Genomic DNA, 19,376 nt, shown 5'->3' on the forward strand with positions numbered 1-19,376 from the left:
ATGTTGCGTTTAAAGGGGTTGGCCACTTTCTGGTTACTGGTGACCAATGTGTTTGTTAGATGATTACATGGCACTTACTAGGCTTTGTTGAAATTCTGCCCCATTTTCTATATTTCATAATGTATGCCCCCTGTTTACAAAGTCTTTTCTGCTTTACACACAGAGGTCTTGTCCATAAGATGGCTGCTGATGGAGGGTCATGTGACCAGACAAATCATCTCCATGTGATGTCTCCTCCATTCAGATACCCTGCACCTGCCATCTGTACTTGTACCGTTGGGAGTTTAGTGCAGGTGTAGTGTATTTGGACAGGAGACATCACAGAGGTGATTTTCCTGATCACGACCCTCCATCAGCGGCCATCTTATAGACATGACCTCTTTGTGGACAGAACTAAAGATTTGGCAAACAAGGGGGCATATCTTATTAAATATAGAAAATGGGACAGAATTTCAACAAGGCCTATATTAGTAAGTGTCATATAATCATCTTACAAATACATTGGTCAATGATAATCAGAAAGTGATCAACCCCTTTAATGGTTTGATTTATAAAATGACTATATTCTTTTTTTTTTTCTTCCAATTTTGCTCTCCTCAGCTTGATGTAATAATTGCAGATTTAGATGGTGGCACAATAACTATCCCGGAATGTGTACAGATTCCACTACTGCCTGAACCGTTGGTCCATCACACGCAAGAGGCCTTGTCACTGGTAGGAATGTCTCAGTGCAACATTCAATTCTCTATTCTTTGCATCATCTAAGTGAACTAGCATCACGTTGAAACCTGGTCTAAAGGCACATTATATTTTTAGGTGTTGTGTTCTTCCAGGAGTTTGCTATTCATGGTCTATCCTCAGGATAGGTCATTAATAGCTAAAGAGTGGGATTCTGACACCCAGCACCCCTGCTGATCAGCTGCTTGAAGAGGCTGCAGCTCTCCAGTGAACACTACGGCCTTTTTCTAGGCCAGTGTCGTCACATTCAGAGGTCTCTCGTGGCCTATTTGCAGTTCTGTTCAAGCGAATAGTCCTGGGCTGCAATACCAGCCACTATACAATGTATGGCACTGTGCTTAGTAAGCTGTGAGAAGGTCACGGCACCCGCCAGCGCACAGATAAACACAGATTCCTCCTGAGATAATTGCCCATCTACTGTAACGGTAAGGGGTCCTTTACAAATGCAAATTGTGGATCTACAAAACACAGAAACCGGCCGTGTGCCTTCCACAAGTTGTGGATCAGCACATCCTGACCTTTGCTACAAATGTCTATTCTTGTCTGCAAAATCAAGAATAGGCATGTTCTATTTTTTATTTTTATTATTTACAGATGCGGACAGCACACGGTGTGCTAGCTGCATCTTTTGTGGCCCCATCGAAAAGAATGGAGCAACATCCGATCTTATGTGGACCCAAAATACTGTCCTGTGAATAAGGATTGTATTATTACAGATTTCTACTGGTCTTCTATTGTGATCTCTACTTTTATCTCATTTATCTAGTCCAGGGATCAGCAACCGCTGGCGCTCCAGCTGTTCTAAAACTACAACTCCAACGTTTATGGAACTTACAAGAACAGCTGAGCAAGTGTGCATGCTGAGAGTTGTAGTTTCACAGCAACTGGAGTGCCGAAGGTTGCTGACCTCTGATCTAGTCGATTAATTGCATGAAAATGACCTGAACACTCTTTTTTTGGGTTGAGCCTGTGCCAGTTGTATTGTAACTGTGTTAATCACGCCATCTTTCTCAGGTTCTTGACCCTGCTTTACAAATTGCTGACTTGGCATTTCCTCCATCTTCTATAACAGCTTCAACTCTTCGAATGCAGGTAAATAACAATATTTTTTAAGGACTGTCTGTCGGCTGGTGAGAATTTTATGTGCAACATAAAAGTTGGGGTCACTAAACAAGCGAGCAACAGCATTTTTAATAGGGCCCATTATTGAGAAAGAGCGTTCCTATGAATGCTCATTCTGGATAATTGTCATGATCCTCGACCCGTGTAAAAAGGGCTTCTTGTTGTGCAGAAGTATACTTTATTGGTACATTTTTGTTGTTGTGCTTGATTACAGGATATGGAAGTACGTGCCGTGTTCCTTCGTCTTTTTGCTCAGATCTTGCAAGGATACCGTTGTTGTCTTCAGATCATAAGAGTTCACCCAGAGCCTGTCATACGGTTTCATAAGGTGGGTTTACTCACTACTTCTTCAACCCAAAACAGATATGTATATTGTTCTGAGAACACCATTTTAAGTTGATGTACATATGTATTCCAGGCATCTTTTTTGGGTCAGCGTGGATTGGTGGAAGATGATTTTCTAACCAAGGTTCTAGAAGGCATGGCGTTTGCTGGATTAGTGACAGAGAGAGGTCCACCATACAGATCTTTGGATTTATTTGATGAGGTAGACACTACAATACATAGAAACAACATTTGTTACCCTGTCAATGTTTTTGAACATGTCAGTCTTCTCTTGACTTACCTATTTTATGTGTATTCTTTACAGCTGGTTGCTTATGATGTGCACAAATTAAAGTACGAGGAGGGAAGGCAGAAAAACCTAATGAAGCATGTGCAAGAACTAGCTGAGAAGCTCTACAGGAATGTAGGTTTTGTGGGGTTGACCCAGTCATTCTATCAATTGTGTTATACTGTACGTCAAAGGCTGGGTTCAGACGCTGTTATAATAGTTTTTTTTTTCCCTTGTCCGCTATGGAGCTTTTCATGTGATGAATGTGATGGTCATATTTGTTCTGTCTCATGAGCTAAAAATTATCATGTTTCGATTAGTAACTGAACTTGCCTAACACATTAGTTGCAGCAGCAAAATTACTCATAATTTTGGAAAAGTATTTTACCTGTGCACGTTTTCCTTATTTTAATTGTTGACCGTTAAAATGATTAGCTGCAGCATTCTAAAACTCCCCTGACTGTCTATGCTATCTGTGTGTCCTGTGAAATGAATCTCTTGTTTATTTCTATAAGATGCATTTTCACACAGCTCTCTACCCTGCCTCCTGCTTGTAACAGCTGACATGGGGGAACCTATCACAAGCAGGAGGCAGGGGAGACAGACTGAAGCAGCATAACATAGAAGTACACTAAGACTCTGCAGGGTCTCACTGGCTGCCTTTAGGATGATGGGTCTCCACCCCTCTGTCTCCGCAAAACCAGAGCATAAAGGAAAATGTTGGCTCTCTTATATCAGAGGGGAAGAAAGGACCAAGATGGCAGACAACCCATAAATGGCAGGTCCACTCAAACATGCAGGAACAAGGCATAAACTAGAGCCTCTACATTATTTTTTAAAGGGAACCTGTCACCTGGATTTTGTGTATAGAGCTGGGGACATGGATTGCTAGATAGCCGCTAGCACATCCGCAATACCCAGTCCCCATAGCTCTGTGTGCTTTTATTGTGTAAAAAAAAACGATTTGATACATATGCAAATGAACCTGAGATGAGTCTTGTCCCTGAGATAAGTCTCAGGCTCTATATAGGGAAAACATTTTCTGCTGGAGTGCTTCTTTAAAGAACTCTAGGAGGACATTAATACCCATAACGGTGATAACACATGATTACCAACATTTGAATCCCAAAACGCAGGACATTTGTAATCTTCATGTTACACATCTATGAAACCTATAGATTTCCTTGTCACGAATCTGTTGTAACAGACTATAGCTCTAGTGCTTAGCTGGATGGTCCTGGAAAAGAGTGACTGTTGGCAAGGATAAGTGGCATCAGATATAGACCTAATTGTGAGGAGTAAGCAGTTCTAAAGCTAACCATACTCATTAGATATATGCCTTCAAATCTGCCAATTTCGACCGGATCAGCTGGACAATAAGGGCCTCCTTATTGTCCACCGACAGCATTTGTCTGGTAGAGAGAACAGATGAACATGCTGAATTTCACCCGCCCATCCTTTTGTTGGGATAATAAGCCACCCGCCAGAGGTGTCTGGTGGCGGCTTTCTCAGTTTTTTCATTCTCAACACATGTATGCTCTGCTGAGAAAAGTATGCATGTGCAGGAGGTGGGGGGGAATCAAGAGAGGTTGCGGTCTACCAAACAACGATTCAAGCCTTTTATTATCTCAAGTGTATGTCCGGCTTAGGCACAGGATAATTATTATTTTTTTGCTTGATTTACAAGTTGGTGCAAGGTGAAGCGATTGCCAAGAGTGGGGAGAAATGGAAGCAGGATTATCTGTTTCTGCAGTATAGTATTGGGAAGCACAGTATGTGGCACTGTATTACACTGTATGTTTTGTAGCTCTGTATGTAATGTTTTCCAAGTATGTCTTTAACAGTAGGGCTGGAGGGAAGGGGTTAGGCTAAGAAAGTGGCATTAGGGGGTTGGGTTGCCGTTTCAGTTTTTGCCTCGGGCAGCAGAAAGGCTAGGTGCACCCCTGGCACGACAGGCAGATCCCTCGTAGTATCTTTTATTAAGGCCTGTAAGAAAACATAGAGTAATGTACCCTTTGTGTTAAAATCACTATTTTAGAACACTGGGGTATATTCTTTAAGAGATATTATATGGGATCTCCCTGTCACGCTGGACTTTCTTTTTTCAAGTATTGAGAAACTCCTTCATTGCTGTGCATGTTGGACGCCTAGAGATGAGAATGGGAGAACTGGCTCAGCTTTCATATTTCCAAGTTGCTGTACGTTTTGAGATGTAATGACCGTATTTTTAGCCCTATAGGACGCACTTCTCTTCCCCCCCCCCCCCAAAGAAAAAAACTGCGTCTTATGGGGCGAATGCTGCCATTTAACACTGATACATCACCGGCCACAATGTATCAGCGGGCAGTCAGGAGGGGCTTGGGGCCGGCAACTGATATTGGAATGGCAGCAGGGCCCAGTGCAGTCACTGTAATCTATTACACCGGGCCCCTTTCACTGTAGTATTCATATCTAACGTGTAGGCATGGGCGCTTTGTTAAACTATAGCAATTTGCAGTGGTAGAGAAATCAACTGTAGTACTTTAAATTCCAGTAGCAGGCAGGCCGGGTGGCAGCGTAACGTCGCTCACTACGTCACGCGCCTGCTCTGCCTGCTTCATTCATAATGTGGGGCCCGATGTAATGGAATACAGTGACTGCACCGGGCCTGCTGCCATTCTAATATCAGTTACCGGCCCCCAGCTCCTGTGTTGGGTGTCATTCCGTATTTACACAGGGACACTGTTATGGGGGGATCTGTGGATGACACATATATAGCAGTGCCATCCACAGATTATTATTTTTTCTTTTCCTCTTCAAAAACCTAGGTGCGTCTTATAGGGCGAAAAATACGGTAATTTACTATGTTTTTACTAGGTTTTTATTTATTTTTTAACTTTTTTCTAGGAGAACCCATACCCTGCTGTTAGTATGCACAAAGTTCAACGGCCAACAGAAGGAAGTTACTTGCGATCTCAAAATAAGACCTTCCCTCTGCTGGATGAAAGTAGTATCCAGTGGATCTTGGATCAGGCTGCTGCCAAAATGCAAAATGCACCTCCTGCTGTTAAGTCGGAGAAGAAATGCATGGTGCCACCTGGACCACCTATTGGTTTGTATCTTATTATTCAGTCTTATCAGTTCTCTATACCATTACAGTCTGTTTTTCATATTTTGCTTCTTTCATAGATATGTATAGATTTTCTTGACTTTCTAAATCTTTTCTTCTTTTTTTTTCTTCTTTTTTTTTAACAAGTTTGTTAGCATAGTGATGCTATAGAAATAAATTAATGAGAACCTATCGCCACAAAATGCAGTGCAGTCTGCAGGCAGCATTTCATAGAGCAGGAGGAGCAGAGTAAATTGATATATAGTTTTGTGGGATATAGGGTTGTTTCGATCGCGCAGGCTAATAGGCGAATCGCAAATTCTTTCTTCTTTTTTTTTTTTTTTTTCTTTTCTTTTACGGAGTTCACCGCATAGGAGATTTTTTAAAATATTTTAATAGTTTGAACTTTTCGGACGTGGCGATATGTAATGTTTATTTATTGTTTATATATTTTATACTTTTTCGTTGTTTTTTTGAATTTTTTATTTTTTTTTGTACTTTTTATTTAATAACTATTAGCCCCCTTAGGGGCTACAACCTGCGATCTTTTAATCCCTTGTTTCATTCACCCTAAGGCTGGGTTCAGACCTGAGCGTTCGGGATGGAGTGCTCTTTATGCGCGATTGTATGTGCATTTACAATCGCGGCTCTGGAACAAGCGAATGCCCATTGTCGCGCGTTCCCGCTGAAGTCTATGTACGGGAACGCGCGACAAGACGCCCCAAAGAAGCTCCTGTACTTCTTGGGGCGTCTGGCGTTTTACAGCGCGATCGTACACGCTGTAAAACGCTCAGGTGAGAACCATTCCCATAGGGAATTATTGGTTCTTGCCTGTTGAGCGTTTTACAGCGCGTAGGAACGCGCTGTAAAACCCTCAGGTCTGAACCCAGACTAATAGAGCTCTATCAGGGTGAATAGGATCTTACACTCTCCCTGCTGCCCTGTGCATAGTACACACACTAGCAGGGAGCTGACTATGGCGGCCAGGGCTTCAGTAGCGTCCTGGCTGCCATGGTAACCAATCGGAGCCCCAGGATTACACTGCTGGGGCTCCGATGGGAACTGCCACTGAGGAGAAGGGGAGGGGACCCTGTGGCCACTGCCACCAATGTGTTTTTTATGCCTGTATTTGTAATGTATTAAATGTTAGTTATCATTGGTGGCGCAGTGTGCCCTCCCCTCCTTTTCTCCTCTTCGGTCCCATTTGTGGCAGCGGCACAGGGGGGAAGGAGAGACTGCTTCCTTCTCCCCGTGCTGCTGAGAGAACATAGCGCACGCTGAGAGCAGCCCGATCCATATTCTCTGATACTGGGCTGTGCTGTAGCACAGCCTAGTATTGATAAAAGACAAATCCCGGTATCATATCGATTGGGTATAGAAAATTTGATACCCGAAACAACCTTAGTGGGATAAGATTCAGCAAAACTTGTAATTTATACATTTCAAAGAACCTATCACTACGAAATGCAGTGCAATCTGCAGGCAGCATGTTATAGAGCAGTAGGAGCTGAGCAGATTGATATGTAACTTAGAGGAAGATATTCAGCAGAATTGCCTCTGGGCCACCATCCATTCACCGCTATGGAGGTTCGGAAAATAGCCGAGCAGTGGCTTCCTATTTCCAGCACTCGTGGAGCGGTGGCCGCCCTTGCTTGCTGTGCTATTTTTGGAACTCTCATAGTGATGAATAGAGAGCACGCTGCGCAAGCGCTATGTATTCTCTTTCAGTTCGGGGGCCCCATTCTGGAGATAGGTGCCAGTCCCACCTCTGGGACCCACTCCTATCTGACATTGATGGCATATCCTAGCAATATGCCATTAATATCTGAGATGTAAATACTTCTTTAAAACTCTGCACTACTTGTGAAATCTCTCTCTCTCTCTCTCTCTCTCTCTCTCTCTCTATCCATACATACATATATATATATATATATATATATATATATATATATATTTGTGGTGTATCTTGGTTTTGTGCTGTCCTAGGCGAGACTAAACTCGGGCACCCCCCTAATATAAATTTGACCCACCCCTTCCTATGTGCCATCCACAGATCCCCCTCCACTCCTATATATATACACACACACACTTATACAAGTGCTGTTATCAGTCAGTTCCCATGTACAACTGAGGTCAGAAAGAGCAGAGGTTTAACTGTATAAATTACAGTATTGCTGAATCTTTTCCCACAAAACTATATCTCAATCTGCTCAGTTCCTTCTGCTCTATAACTGCAAATTGCATTGTATTTCATGGTGACCTGTTTTATGAAAGCATTGGAGTAAACTGAGAGGCATGCAAAAGTTATTAAATCTCGAGAGACCTTTCTTTTTATCTGCAAGCGGGCTGTCAGTATATTTTTTTCTAACCAATGTTTGTCTTTGCATCTTCGTAGCAGCAATTGTGGAGCGGAACGGCAGTGCTGTAGCAAACAGCAACAGACGGCTAGAAGTCGTGAGGAACTGTATTTCTTATATCTTTGAAAATAAAATGCTGGAGGCAAAGAAGGTAATGGAGACATTTTCACTGAATCTGTAAGAAGCACTAACCATATATCTGTTTGAAGACACAAATATATGTAGGTCAATAACTCATCTGTTAATATGTGCATAAAGTGTACCTATCGTATTGTATCCAGATATCTCAGAAGTTGTTATTGGTGGGCATTTTTCTCAGTTTAATTAACAAAAATAAGGAAATCGATATTCAAATTTAAAAACTTCCATAGGGTTGAATTTTTTTTTGCCAAAATCGCCCAGCTGTAGAAATTGTCTTTGCCAAAATCGCCCAGCTGTAGTTCCTTGTAATGTTTGCATTTTCATATACGCTGGGAAAATTAATCTTGGATCTTTCTCGCCTCAGCTTCAGCCTGCTGTTCTTCGGGCACTGAAAGGGAGAGCAGCTCGGCATTGTCTAACACAGGAGCTCAACCTGCACGTGCAGCAGAATCGGGCCGTGTTGGATCACCAGCAGTTTGACTTTGTTGTTCGTCTAATGAACTGCTGCCTACAGGTTGGTTGCTATTATTTTGTCCCAGGTCCAACATGTTTTCCTTTCATCAGTTGACCAGTTGTCTAGCAAACTTACTGCCTGCCTAGTGTTGTCCTAACCCATATTGCAACCTAGAATCACTAACTGCTCTACTGTTTTCAGGGTTTTGAAGCCGTAACAAAATCTTTAAAAACATGAGAAATTACTAAAATTGACATGTGGTGCAGACCTTAAAATCTGCTTCATCATAATTTCTGTTGCAACCTCTTTCAGTGTAGTTAGGGAACTGTGATACAGCCAAGGACACTTTCATCAGTAAAGGGTATGTTTTTTTTTTTTTTTTTTTTAACTCTATTCATAGAAAACACATTTCTAAGAATTTTTTTACTGTTTCCTTTTTTTATTTTGGCAGTACCATGCCATTAAAAATCAAATACAAAATATTGTCCTTCTGTAGCGGTCAACAGAAATAAGACCACCTAAATAGGGAAGTAATCCATTGTCAGTTCAGTGCAGCTGTGAGGGGCAGATCTTATCTGAAGGGTAATCCTTGTGATGATAGTATGACCGCTTTATTGTTCTCTTGATGACCCTAGATGAAGATGCTGACAGAAGATTTAGGACTGTATTACACCAACAGAGTATCTGACAGATTTTCTTGCCAATCATTGGTCAGAGGGCTGTTTACACACACGGATCTTTTGTTATACACACCAACTATTGGTCTGATTGGACAAATATTGGTCAGATAATCTGTTGGTGTAATACAGCCCTAAGAGTGGGATGTGTCACCCCCCATCCCCCTGACTGAGAGAGTAAGTTTGAGCTCACACTTCAGTTATTTCATCACTTACTGTGAGCCAAAACCAGATGTGGGTCAAAAATACAGAATAGGTGCAAATCTCTACATTACACCTGATCTCTGCTGGTTTTGGCTCACAATAAATGATGGAAATAACTGACCAAGTAACTGAAGTATGAACTTGGCCTTAAAGGGGTTATCCAGGAAAATGTATTTGACTTATCCTCATGATAGGTCATCAGTATCCAATTTGTGAGGATGTGACACCTGGGACCCCTACCGATCAGCTGTTAAAAGAGGTTTTGAGCACCGCAACCTCTTCCTAGGCCAGTGACATCATTGTACATTAGTCATTTATCCTAGGTGCAGCTCATCCCAATTCAAGTCAACGGAGCTGAGCTGCAATACCAAGCACTGCATCACTCAGCGTAGCCGGAAACAGCTCATCATTCGGGGTGTTGGGACATGGACCCCTGCTGATGTGATAATGATGACCTGTCCTGAGGATAAGTCATCATTATCTTTTCCAGAATAACCCCTTTAAGTGAGGCTGTCTGCCATGCTAAAAGCCCAAACATAGAGGGAGTTAAATAGGCAGGACAGAAATAGAATACAGAGCGACTTCCAAAAATTATACCCAGATAACCATCCACCCAATTTTATATAAAAATAAAAAAAGCATAGTGACATATAGGTTGTTAAAAGAGTTGTCCGATATTGATGATCTATACCCTTGGGATCGGCGGGGATGGCGTGAGTCAGACGTCTGACAATCTGATATTGATAATCTATCATGAGAATAGGCCATCAATATGGGAAACCGGACATCCCGGTGATGAAAATGTTTTGGAAGTGGCGCTTGGAAGTAATGGGCCACCTTTTTCTTTTTCTTCCTCAGGATTGCACATCACTGGATGAACATTCTATAGCTGCAGCCCTTTTACCTTTGGTGACTGCATTCTGCAGGGTACGTTTTTTACGACTGTGATATGATTGTCGAATAATGGCTCTGTTAATTTATTTTTAAGATTTTCATTACTTGTGTGTTTATTATCACCTTATGTTCCATCAAAAATTTTATTTCCAGAAATTAAGTCCTGGCATCACACAGTTTGCTTACAGCTGTGTACAAGAGCATCTAGTTTGGACCAACATGCAGTTCTGGGAAGCCATGTTTTATGAAGATGTTCAAAACCACATCAGGGCTTTGTATGTAAATTCTGAAGAAGCTGCTTCTAACCCGGTAACTATACTTATGTGTCTCTCTTAGTCTTGGATTCTGGTTACATACATAAGTGTTAGCCAGTGAGGTTTGGAGTAAGGGGGTTGCAGTGATGTTTTGTATATGTATATGTCATATATTGACGTAGTAGGAAGCCAAGGATTATGGTGGCATGAATGTGTATTTATGAACAGTGCCATAATTGACAGGTATGTACTGATTTATTTTTCTGAGTTGATCATATCACTGAAGAAATCTGTAGCTCATAAGATGATAACCCAAATACATGGAACACATTTTAAGATCAGCTGACACTCTTTGTTGTGCTATTCACTTTTATTTTTTTGATCCCACATATATTTTGTTGTGCTTTTGAGATATATATATATATATATATCTCTCTGTGTTGCTTTTTTTTAACATGTGTAGTTTATTATTTTATATGACTGTGGTCCTACCATTACAACATAAGTATAAAATAATTACCGTTCTAAAAGGAGTTATCCCATTAATATTGTAAAAAATTTAAATCAGACATCATATAGTACATGACGATCTCTTTCTAACCATGCTAGAACCAGCCCTGTACCTCACATGGATCCAGAGATCTCCTTAGTCATTGCTCTGCTAGATTTATATTGAGCTGACAGCTCAAGTGGAGTGTCTTTTCTGCTGCAGCTCAGGGGGCGTGTCCATGCTCTCCCTATCACAGCTCAGGGGGCAGTTAAAGGATGAGACTGAGCATGTGCGGCCTTCTCACTGAGCAGGACAAAGAAATAAGAAAAAGAAACAGCAGGTGGTGCTATACAGATAGATTTTATTTAAAAACTCAGTGGCTATACAAAATGTGTAATTGCATGCAATTACAAAGGTTTTAAGATGCAGGTGTTGGTTTGAAAATTGTAGAATATTTTTTGTGATTACACACACATGGCATTACTGAAATTTATATACAAACTCCTTTAATTTCCTGCTCTAATAAGACCGGGTTATGCATTGTTTACTTGGTTGTCATGACTTCCATTTTTACAGGGTCAATTGCAAATTTCTTGTGATCTGTCTCTATCCCTCATCGTCCATTTTCTTATGCTGAAAATATGTCATTAGATGAGTGCTGTCTGGACTGTATAAAATGCTTATAGAGTTGTGCTCCAAAATGTGTTTTTCCAGGATGAAATCGAAGTAGAAGAGAGATCGGCCCTGGAATTGGCAGCTGAGCAATGTCGTCTATGGCCTACACTTCCGCGTGAAAAACAGTTAGAACTTATCCAGAAAGAGGAGAGCACCGTATTTAGCCAGGCTATCCACTATGCCAATCGTATGAGCTACCTTCTTTTGCCATTGGACACCTCTAAAAACCGCCTTCTGCGAGGGGGAGCTGGATTAGGAGATACAGAAAGCGTGACTAACAGCTTCATCACCAACAGGTTATTGACAGGATCTCTGTCATCTACTTTCATTCTTTTTTCTTTCAGCCAGCCTTTGCATTATTCATTCAACTAACACTTTTTCCCCTCCAAAATAATTCAGCATGGCGGGCAGCGTAGCAGAAAGTGCAGATACGGAAAGCGGTTTTGAAGATTCTGAAGTCTCGGATGTAGCTCATTGTGTTGTCCGATTTATCACCCGTTTTGTGGACAAAGTGTGTACAGAGAGTGGGGTTACATCGGATCACCTCAAAGGCCTGCACACAATGATCCCAGGTGCAGTATATCTCAAAGGTTATGTGTCATTTAAGGGTACTTTCACACTAGCGTTTTTCTTTTCCGGCGCTGAGTTCCGTCCTAGGGACTCAAATCCGGAAAAGAACTGATCAGTTTTATCCTAATGCATTCTGAATGGAGAGTCCGTCCCTCAGGATGCATCAGGATGTCTTCTGTTCAGTCTTTTTGACTGATCAGGCTTTTCAGAAAAACGTAGCATGCAGTATTTTTACCTCCGGCCAAAAATCCTGAACACTTTGACTGAACGCCGGATCCGGCCTTTTTCCCATTGACTTGCATTAACGCCGGATCCGGCGCCGTGTGTTCAGTCAAAACGGATCTGGCTTTTGCATGTTAAACCCGAAAAATAGAAAAAAAAGTCCATAAATGGCGGATCTGTTTTTTTCCAATGCATTTTTCCATTGTGATCGAAAGCCTGATCAGGATTCAAATGTAATCAGTTTTCACACGTTTTTCCGGATCCGGCGGGCAGTTCCGGTGTCTGAATTGAACGCCGGATTCAAACAACGCTAGTGTGAAAGTAGCCTTACGTGGGCTTTTTTGTAAGTGTTAGTGCTATGGGTACTGTTGCCTTCTTGACAGAAGTAAAGTTCAATAATTAATTATAAATTATAAATTGCGTTATGTTGTGCTAAGGAAAGTAGAAAGTGTTTGAATAAAATTCTGGATGTTTTGTTGGGAGAAACTTTTGAGTTGTGTATTCTGTGATCTCTTCTTAGTTGGCACATTATGTTTTTGTCCCATATGTAACATATACGATGGGAAAAAAGGAGTCCTGTAAACAATTAAATAAATAAAAATATTTTAACGGATGCAATTTTTTATTTTATTTTTACAATGGAACCCAATAGTGACGGACACTACTGTATGACACCCGCCTGGGGAATCCATTTAACATATACGTCAATGTAAACATGAAACACAAACATGATGTCAATACAGCCGTATGGGAGAGCATTAGCTTTAGTGTCTACAGAAAGAAAGCAGGGTAATTACTCGCATCTTCCCATACTGTCCATAAAAGAGAGCCAACTGCAGTCCCAACCACACCTTTCTGGTAAAGCTGATGCAGCAGGTGGATGTCCTACAAATGCTTGTGCTAGAAGTACCCCTTCACACAGGATTGTTTAATTGTTTGTGGGTGTATCAGATATGACTATGCTACTGTTGGATTTCTCGAAGGCAAATGTCTTAGGGGAGTACCCAACATAGAAAGGAAGTATAGGAAGGGTTAACATGGATAGCTCTGAGCGTTACTGGTTGTCATCAATCTGCAGCTTTCAGCAGCTCCCACGCAATGTGCATGTAAAAGAACTTAACTGGCATCAAATGTATCTGTCAGGATTTCCAAGTGATGCCACTGTATCAAATCAGTACTTCAATAAGCGACAGTATCGCTCTCTGGTATAATTCTAATAACACAGAACATTCTGTATTTAGTATAGCTAGATAAGCTTGGTAAAAATCCAAATTAGAATATCGTGCAAATCAGAGGAGTCTTCTTCTCCTCTTCTGCTCTAATTGTGTATTCTATTGATTTATTCAATAAAAATTAAAAAATAAAAATAAAAAAATATCGTGCAAAGTTCATTTATTTCAGTAATGTAACTTAAAAGGTGAAACTAACATATTATTGTGCGCAGTACTGGAGACCATATCTCCAGAAGGATATTGATACTTTGGAGAGAGTTCAGAGAAGAGCTACTAAACTAGTACATGGATTGCAGGATAAAACTTACCAGGAAAGATTAACGGACCTTCACATGTATAGCTTGGAAGAAAGACGAGACAGAGGGGATATGATAGAAACTTTTATATACATAAAGGGAATTAACAAGGTAAAAGAGGAGAGAATATTTAAAAGAAGAAAAACTGCTACAAGAGGACATAGTGTTAAATTAGAGGGGCAAAGGTTTAAAAGTAATATCAGGAAGTATTACTTTACTGAGAGAGTAGTGGATGCATGGAATAGCCTTCCTGCAGAAGTGGTAGCTGCAAATACAGTGAAGGAGTTTAAGCATGCATGGGATAGGCATAAGGCCATCCTTCATATAAGATGGGGCCAGGGGCTATTCATAGTATTCAGTATATTGGGAAGACTAGATGGGCCAAATGGTTCTTATCTGCCGACACATTCTATGTTTTACTGTAGGGGGTAAAATGTGGTGACAGAATCCCTTTAAGCATGCATGGGATAGGCATAAGGCCATCTTTCATATAAGATAGGGCCAAGGGCTATTCATAGTATTCAGCATATTTGGCAGACTAGATGGGCCAAATGATTCTTATCTGCCGACACATTCTATGTTTCTATGATGCATTCATTACATTCAAAGCGAGATATTTCAAGCTTTTATTTGTTATAATTTTGATGATTATGGCTTACAGTTTATGAAACCCCAAAGTCACAATTTTGAGATACCCTTTGCTCAGGGGGGCATGGATTATTTAGCTGACTAGAGCGTGACACTTTGAGCCTAGAATATTGAACCTTTTCACAAAATTCTAAATTTAAGCTGCTGTTTAAATGCAAATCCTTTTAAGTTGCATTACTGAAATAAATGGACTTTTGCACGATAGTCAAATTTTTCGAGTTTCACCTGTATATGTTTGCTTATAATATCTCCATTGTTCTGTTACAGAGCTTCTTCAGTTTAGTGCTGGCTTCACATGATGTGGCGTGGTCTGCTTCTGTGATATTTTAAGGCTATGTACACCTTTTGACTCTAAAAATAATTTTTTCAATTAGTCTTTGTTAAAAAAAAAATATTGAATATTTTTCCTAGCTGTGCACATCCTACGGTCACTTTCACTTTGTGCCGGTCATCTAATAACCCTTATCTCTAAACTACTAAGAGGTCATAAAACTTATTTAAGCCACATTTGTATCAGTAAGATAAGGATTGAGCTTTAATGACAGTTTACAAGGTCTGAGAGCAGAGAGAAAATTCAGATCCTGCTATTAGAGCATCTCAGGTCTGTACAGAGAAAAGGACTCCATATTTTTAATAAAGACCAATTGAAAAAAAATATTTTTTTAGCTCATGAGTACAATGCACTAATAATAAAAACTAAATTGCCCTAAAGTGTGTACATAGACTTTAAACTACTTGTGCAGCTGCAGAACACACACACACATATATATATATATATATATATATATACAGTACAGACCTAAAAGTTTGGACACACCTCATTCAAAGAGTTTTCTTTATTTTCATGACTATGAAAATTGTAGATTCACATCAACACTATGAATTAACAGATGTGGAATTATATACATAACAAAAAAATGTGAAACAAATGAAAATATGTCATATTCTAGGTTCTTCAAAGTAGCCACCTTTTGCTTTGATTACTGCTTTGCACACTCTTGGCATTCTCTTGATGAGCTTCAAGAGGTAGTCACCTAAAATGGTTTTCACTTCACAGGTGTGCCCTGTCAGGTTTAATAAGTGGGTATTCTTGCCTTATAAATGGGGTTGGGACCATCAGTTGCGTTGTGGAGAAGTCAGGTGGATACACAGCTGATAGTCCTACTGAATAGACTGTTAGAATTTGTATTATGGCAAGAAAAAAGCAGCTAAGTAAAGAAAAACGAGTGGCCATCATTACTTTAAGAAATGAAGGTCAGTCAGTCCGAAAAATTGGGAAAACTTTGAAAGTGTCCCCAAGTGCAGTCACAAAAACCATCAAGCGCTACAAAGAAACTGGCTCACATGCGGACCGCCCAAGGAAAGGAAGACCAAGAGTCACCTTTGCTGCGGAGGATAAGTTCATCTGAGTCACCAGCCTCAGAAATCGCAGGTTAACAGCAGCTCAGATTAGAGACCAGGTCAATGCCACACTGAGTTCTAGCAGCAGACACATCTCTAGAACAACTGTTAAGAGGAGACTGTGTGAATCAGGCCTTCATGGTAGAATATCTGCTAGGAAACCACTGCTAAGGACAGGCAACAAGCAGAAGAGACTTGTTTGGGCTAAAGAACACAAGGAATGGACATTAGACCAGTGGAAATCTGTGCTTTGGTCTGAAGAGTCCAAATCTGAGATCTTTGGTTCCAACCACCGTGTCTTTGTGTGACGCAGAAAAGGTGAACGGATGGACTCTACATGCCTGGTTCCCACCGAGAAGCATGGAGGAGGAGGTGTGATGGTGTGGGGGTGCTTTGCTGGTGACACTGTTGGGGATTTATTCAAAATTGAAGGCATACTGAACCAGCATGGCTACCACAGCATCTTGCAGCGGCATGCTATTCCATCCGGTTTGCGTTTAAGTTGGACCATCATTTATTTTTTCAACAGGACAATGACCCCAAACACGCCTCCAAGCTGTGTAAGGGCTATTTGACCATGAAGCAGAGTAATGGGGTGCTGCACCAGATGACCTGGCCTCCACAGTCACCGGACCGCAGAGTGAAGGTAAAAGGGCCAACAAGTGCTAAGCATCTCTGTGAAGTCCTTCAAGACTGTTGGAAGACCATTTCAGGTGACTACCTCTTGAAGCTCATCAAGAGAATGCCAAGAGTGTGCAAAGCAGTATTTAAAGCAAAAGGTGGCTACTTTGCAGAACCTAGAATATGACACTGTATTTTCAGTTGTTTCACACTTTTTTGCTATGTATATAATTCCACATCTGTTAATTCCTAGTTTTGATGCCTTTAGTGTGAATCTACAATTTTCATAGTCATGAAAATAAAGTAAACTCTTTGAATGAGAAGGTGTGTCCAAACTTTTGGTCTGTACTGTGTATGTGTGTGTGTGTGTGTATATATATATATATATATATATATATATATATACACACACACACACACACACACACACACACACACACACACACACACACACACACACACACACACACACACAGTATAGACAAAGTTTTGATGCTTCCCATTCTCTTCATGAGTTTGGGGGGGCGGGTGGATGTCCTACAAATTCTTGTGCTAGAAGTATAAATATCCTTCTGGAGATATGGTCTCCAGTACTGCGCACAATAATATGTTAGTTTCACCTTTTAAGTTACAGTACTGAAATAAATGAACTTTGCACGATATTCTAATTTTTCGAGTTTCACCTGTACACACACCATTTATTGGATTTTTACCAAGCTTATCTAGCTATACTAAATACAGAATGTTCTATGTTATTAGAATTATACCAGAGAGCGAAACTGTCGCTTATTGAAGTACTGATTTGATACAGTGGCATCACTTGGAAATCCTGACAGATACATTTGATGCCAGTTAAGTTCTTTTACCCGCACATATATTGAGTTTTACTAAAACATTAGGCAGGTTTACTAATACTGTCTAATAGTTTAAACTTGGACAGACAGTTTTAAAGGGGTTGTGAAAGAATGGGTGGGGTTCAAACATCATTAGTGTATATTATAAAATGGATGCTCCAGAATTATGATTACATGGGGAATGCATGTAGTCACTAAAACCAGACTTGTCATGAAAGGGGTCAGGTCCTCATTAAATACTACAGATTTTATATTATTACTAAAGTAGTACCCAGAGGTTAGCTGTAAATGAACATTTGTCCTTGCTCTTTATCATACATGGTGTATTTATACATTTTGCTGAGTAAGGATTATCCTAGCTAGTGAGTACATCTGGCTACATGATATGATTCTTGTAATTTTCTTTTCCTTACGTAGACATTGTTCAGATGCATATAGAGACTTTGGATGCTGTTCACAGAGAAAGTAAGAGGCTGCCTCCAATCCAGAAGGTTAGTATGTGGATTAATCAGTTACACAATGAATATGAAGTCGCCTTGATATTTACACCATTTGTGTCCTATATTCCAAATGTCTTTTAAGTTGTACTTACCCCTTGTTCTTGGTTTCTATCTTCTGTAGCCAAAATTATTGCGACCCACGTTGTTAGTAGGGGAGGATTTGGTAATGGAAGGGCTTCGAGTATATCTTCTACCAGATGGACGAGAGGAAGCTTCAGGTGGTAGTCTTGGAGGTCCACCCCTACTTCCTGCTGAAGGGGCGCTTTTCCTCACCACTTATCGATGCATCTTCAAGGGCACTCCAGTAGACCCATTAGGTGAGCTTTTAAAAAGAAAATATATATATATTTTTCTTGAATGAATCTGACATTTTTCATGTTTGGTGCGTCACCCGCAGTATCCCATGTGAAGTTTTACAGCCTGTATTTAAAGAGTTTAACCATGACCTAATGTAAAAAATTAAAATTGGACATCATGTAGTACACAGTCTCTTTCTAAGTTTCCATTCAGAAGGTCCGTAGTGTTCTGCGGTCCGCAAATTGCGGACTGCAAAACACCGCCGCCGCACATCGCCGGCACTTAATAGAGGATTCCTATTCTTGTCCGCGGTCAAGAATAGGACATGCTCTATTTTTTTGCGGAGCCGCGGACCGGAAATGCGGATGTGGGCAGCACACTGTGTGCTGTCCGCATATTTTCCGGTCCCATAGAAAATGAATGGGTCTGCACCCATTCTACGGACATGAGTTAAATGGACCTTTACAAAGCTAAACAGCCCTGTACCTCACATGGAGCCAGAGATCTCCACATTCATTGCCCCAATTGCTCTGTTAGATTTATACCAAGCTGGCAGCTCAAGAGGAGTGTCCATTCTCAGGGTGCGTGTCTTTCTTCGGTAGCTTTCTCTCTATCACAGCTTAGGAGGCAGTTGAAGGATGAAACTGAGCATGTGCGGCCTTCTCATTGAGCTGGACAAAGAAAAAAAAAAAAGAAAAATCAGGTGGCACTATACAGATAACATGTTATTGAATGACTCATTAGCTATGTTAACTATTTAATTACATGCAATTATTAGTATTCGGATCCAGTTGCTGGTTTGAAAACTGTACAATATTTATCATGGGGCAACCCCTTTAAGTATTGCGTGTTTTGAATTGTGTGTACATTTTTTTATTAGACTTTTTAGCATATGTTTACGTTTTTCACTGTTGCTTTACGGGTAGTGATTGTACACATTCCTGTGTATAATCTATAGAAATGCTCCGGCAGCTGTGTAGGCAAAATGGAGCCGATGTAAACATATTACTTAAAGTTCTAGGTGTTTA

General features: G+C 40.6%; 1 protein-coding gene across 6 annotated transcripts in view; it reads left to right on the forward strand.

Annotated features, from left to right (window-relative positions):
- SBF1 (SET binding factor 1) overlaps positions 1-19,376 on the forward strand; it is a 119,752-nt gene that overhangs the window by 51,698 nt on the left and 48,678 nt on the right. For all 6 annotated transcript variants that reach the window (XM_044279916.1, XM_044279918.1, XM_044279920.1 and 3 more), the window contains 14 exons: positions 601-714; positions 1,753-1,830; positions 2,075-2,188; positions 2,279-2,407; positions 2,510-2,608; positions 5,360-5,564; positions 7,957-8,069; positions 8,424-8,573; positions 10,253-10,321; positions 10,442-10,597; positions 11,747-12,003; positions 12,107-12,279; positions 17,969-18,042; positions 18,173-18,368. In XM_044279916.1, the coding sequence (XP_044135851.1) occupies positions 601-714; positions 1,753-1,830; positions 2,075-2,188; positions 2,279-2,407; positions 2,510-2,608; positions 5,360-5,564; positions 7,957-8,069; positions 8,424-8,573; positions 10,253-10,321; positions 10,442-10,597; positions 11,747-12,003; positions 12,107-12,279; positions 17,969-18,042; positions 18,173-18,368 (1,927 nt within the window). The remainder of the gene's footprint in view (positions 1-600; positions 715-1,752; positions 1,831-2,074; positions 2,189-2,278; positions 2,408-2,509; positions 2,609-5,359; positions 5,565-7,956; positions 8,070-8,423; positions 8,574-10,252; positions 10,322-10,441; positions 10,598-11,746; positions 12,004-12,106; positions 12,280-17,968; positions 18,043-18,172; positions 18,369-19,376) is intronic.

The sequence above is a fragment of the Bufo gargarizans genome, chromosome 2 (assembly GCF_014858855.1).
Source record: "Bufo gargarizans isolate SCDJY-AF-19 chromosome 2, ASM1485885v1, whole genome shotgun sequence".
Classification (NCBI taxonomy): Eukaryota; Metazoa; Chordata; class Amphibia; order Anura; family Bufonidae; genus Bufo; species Bufo gargarizans.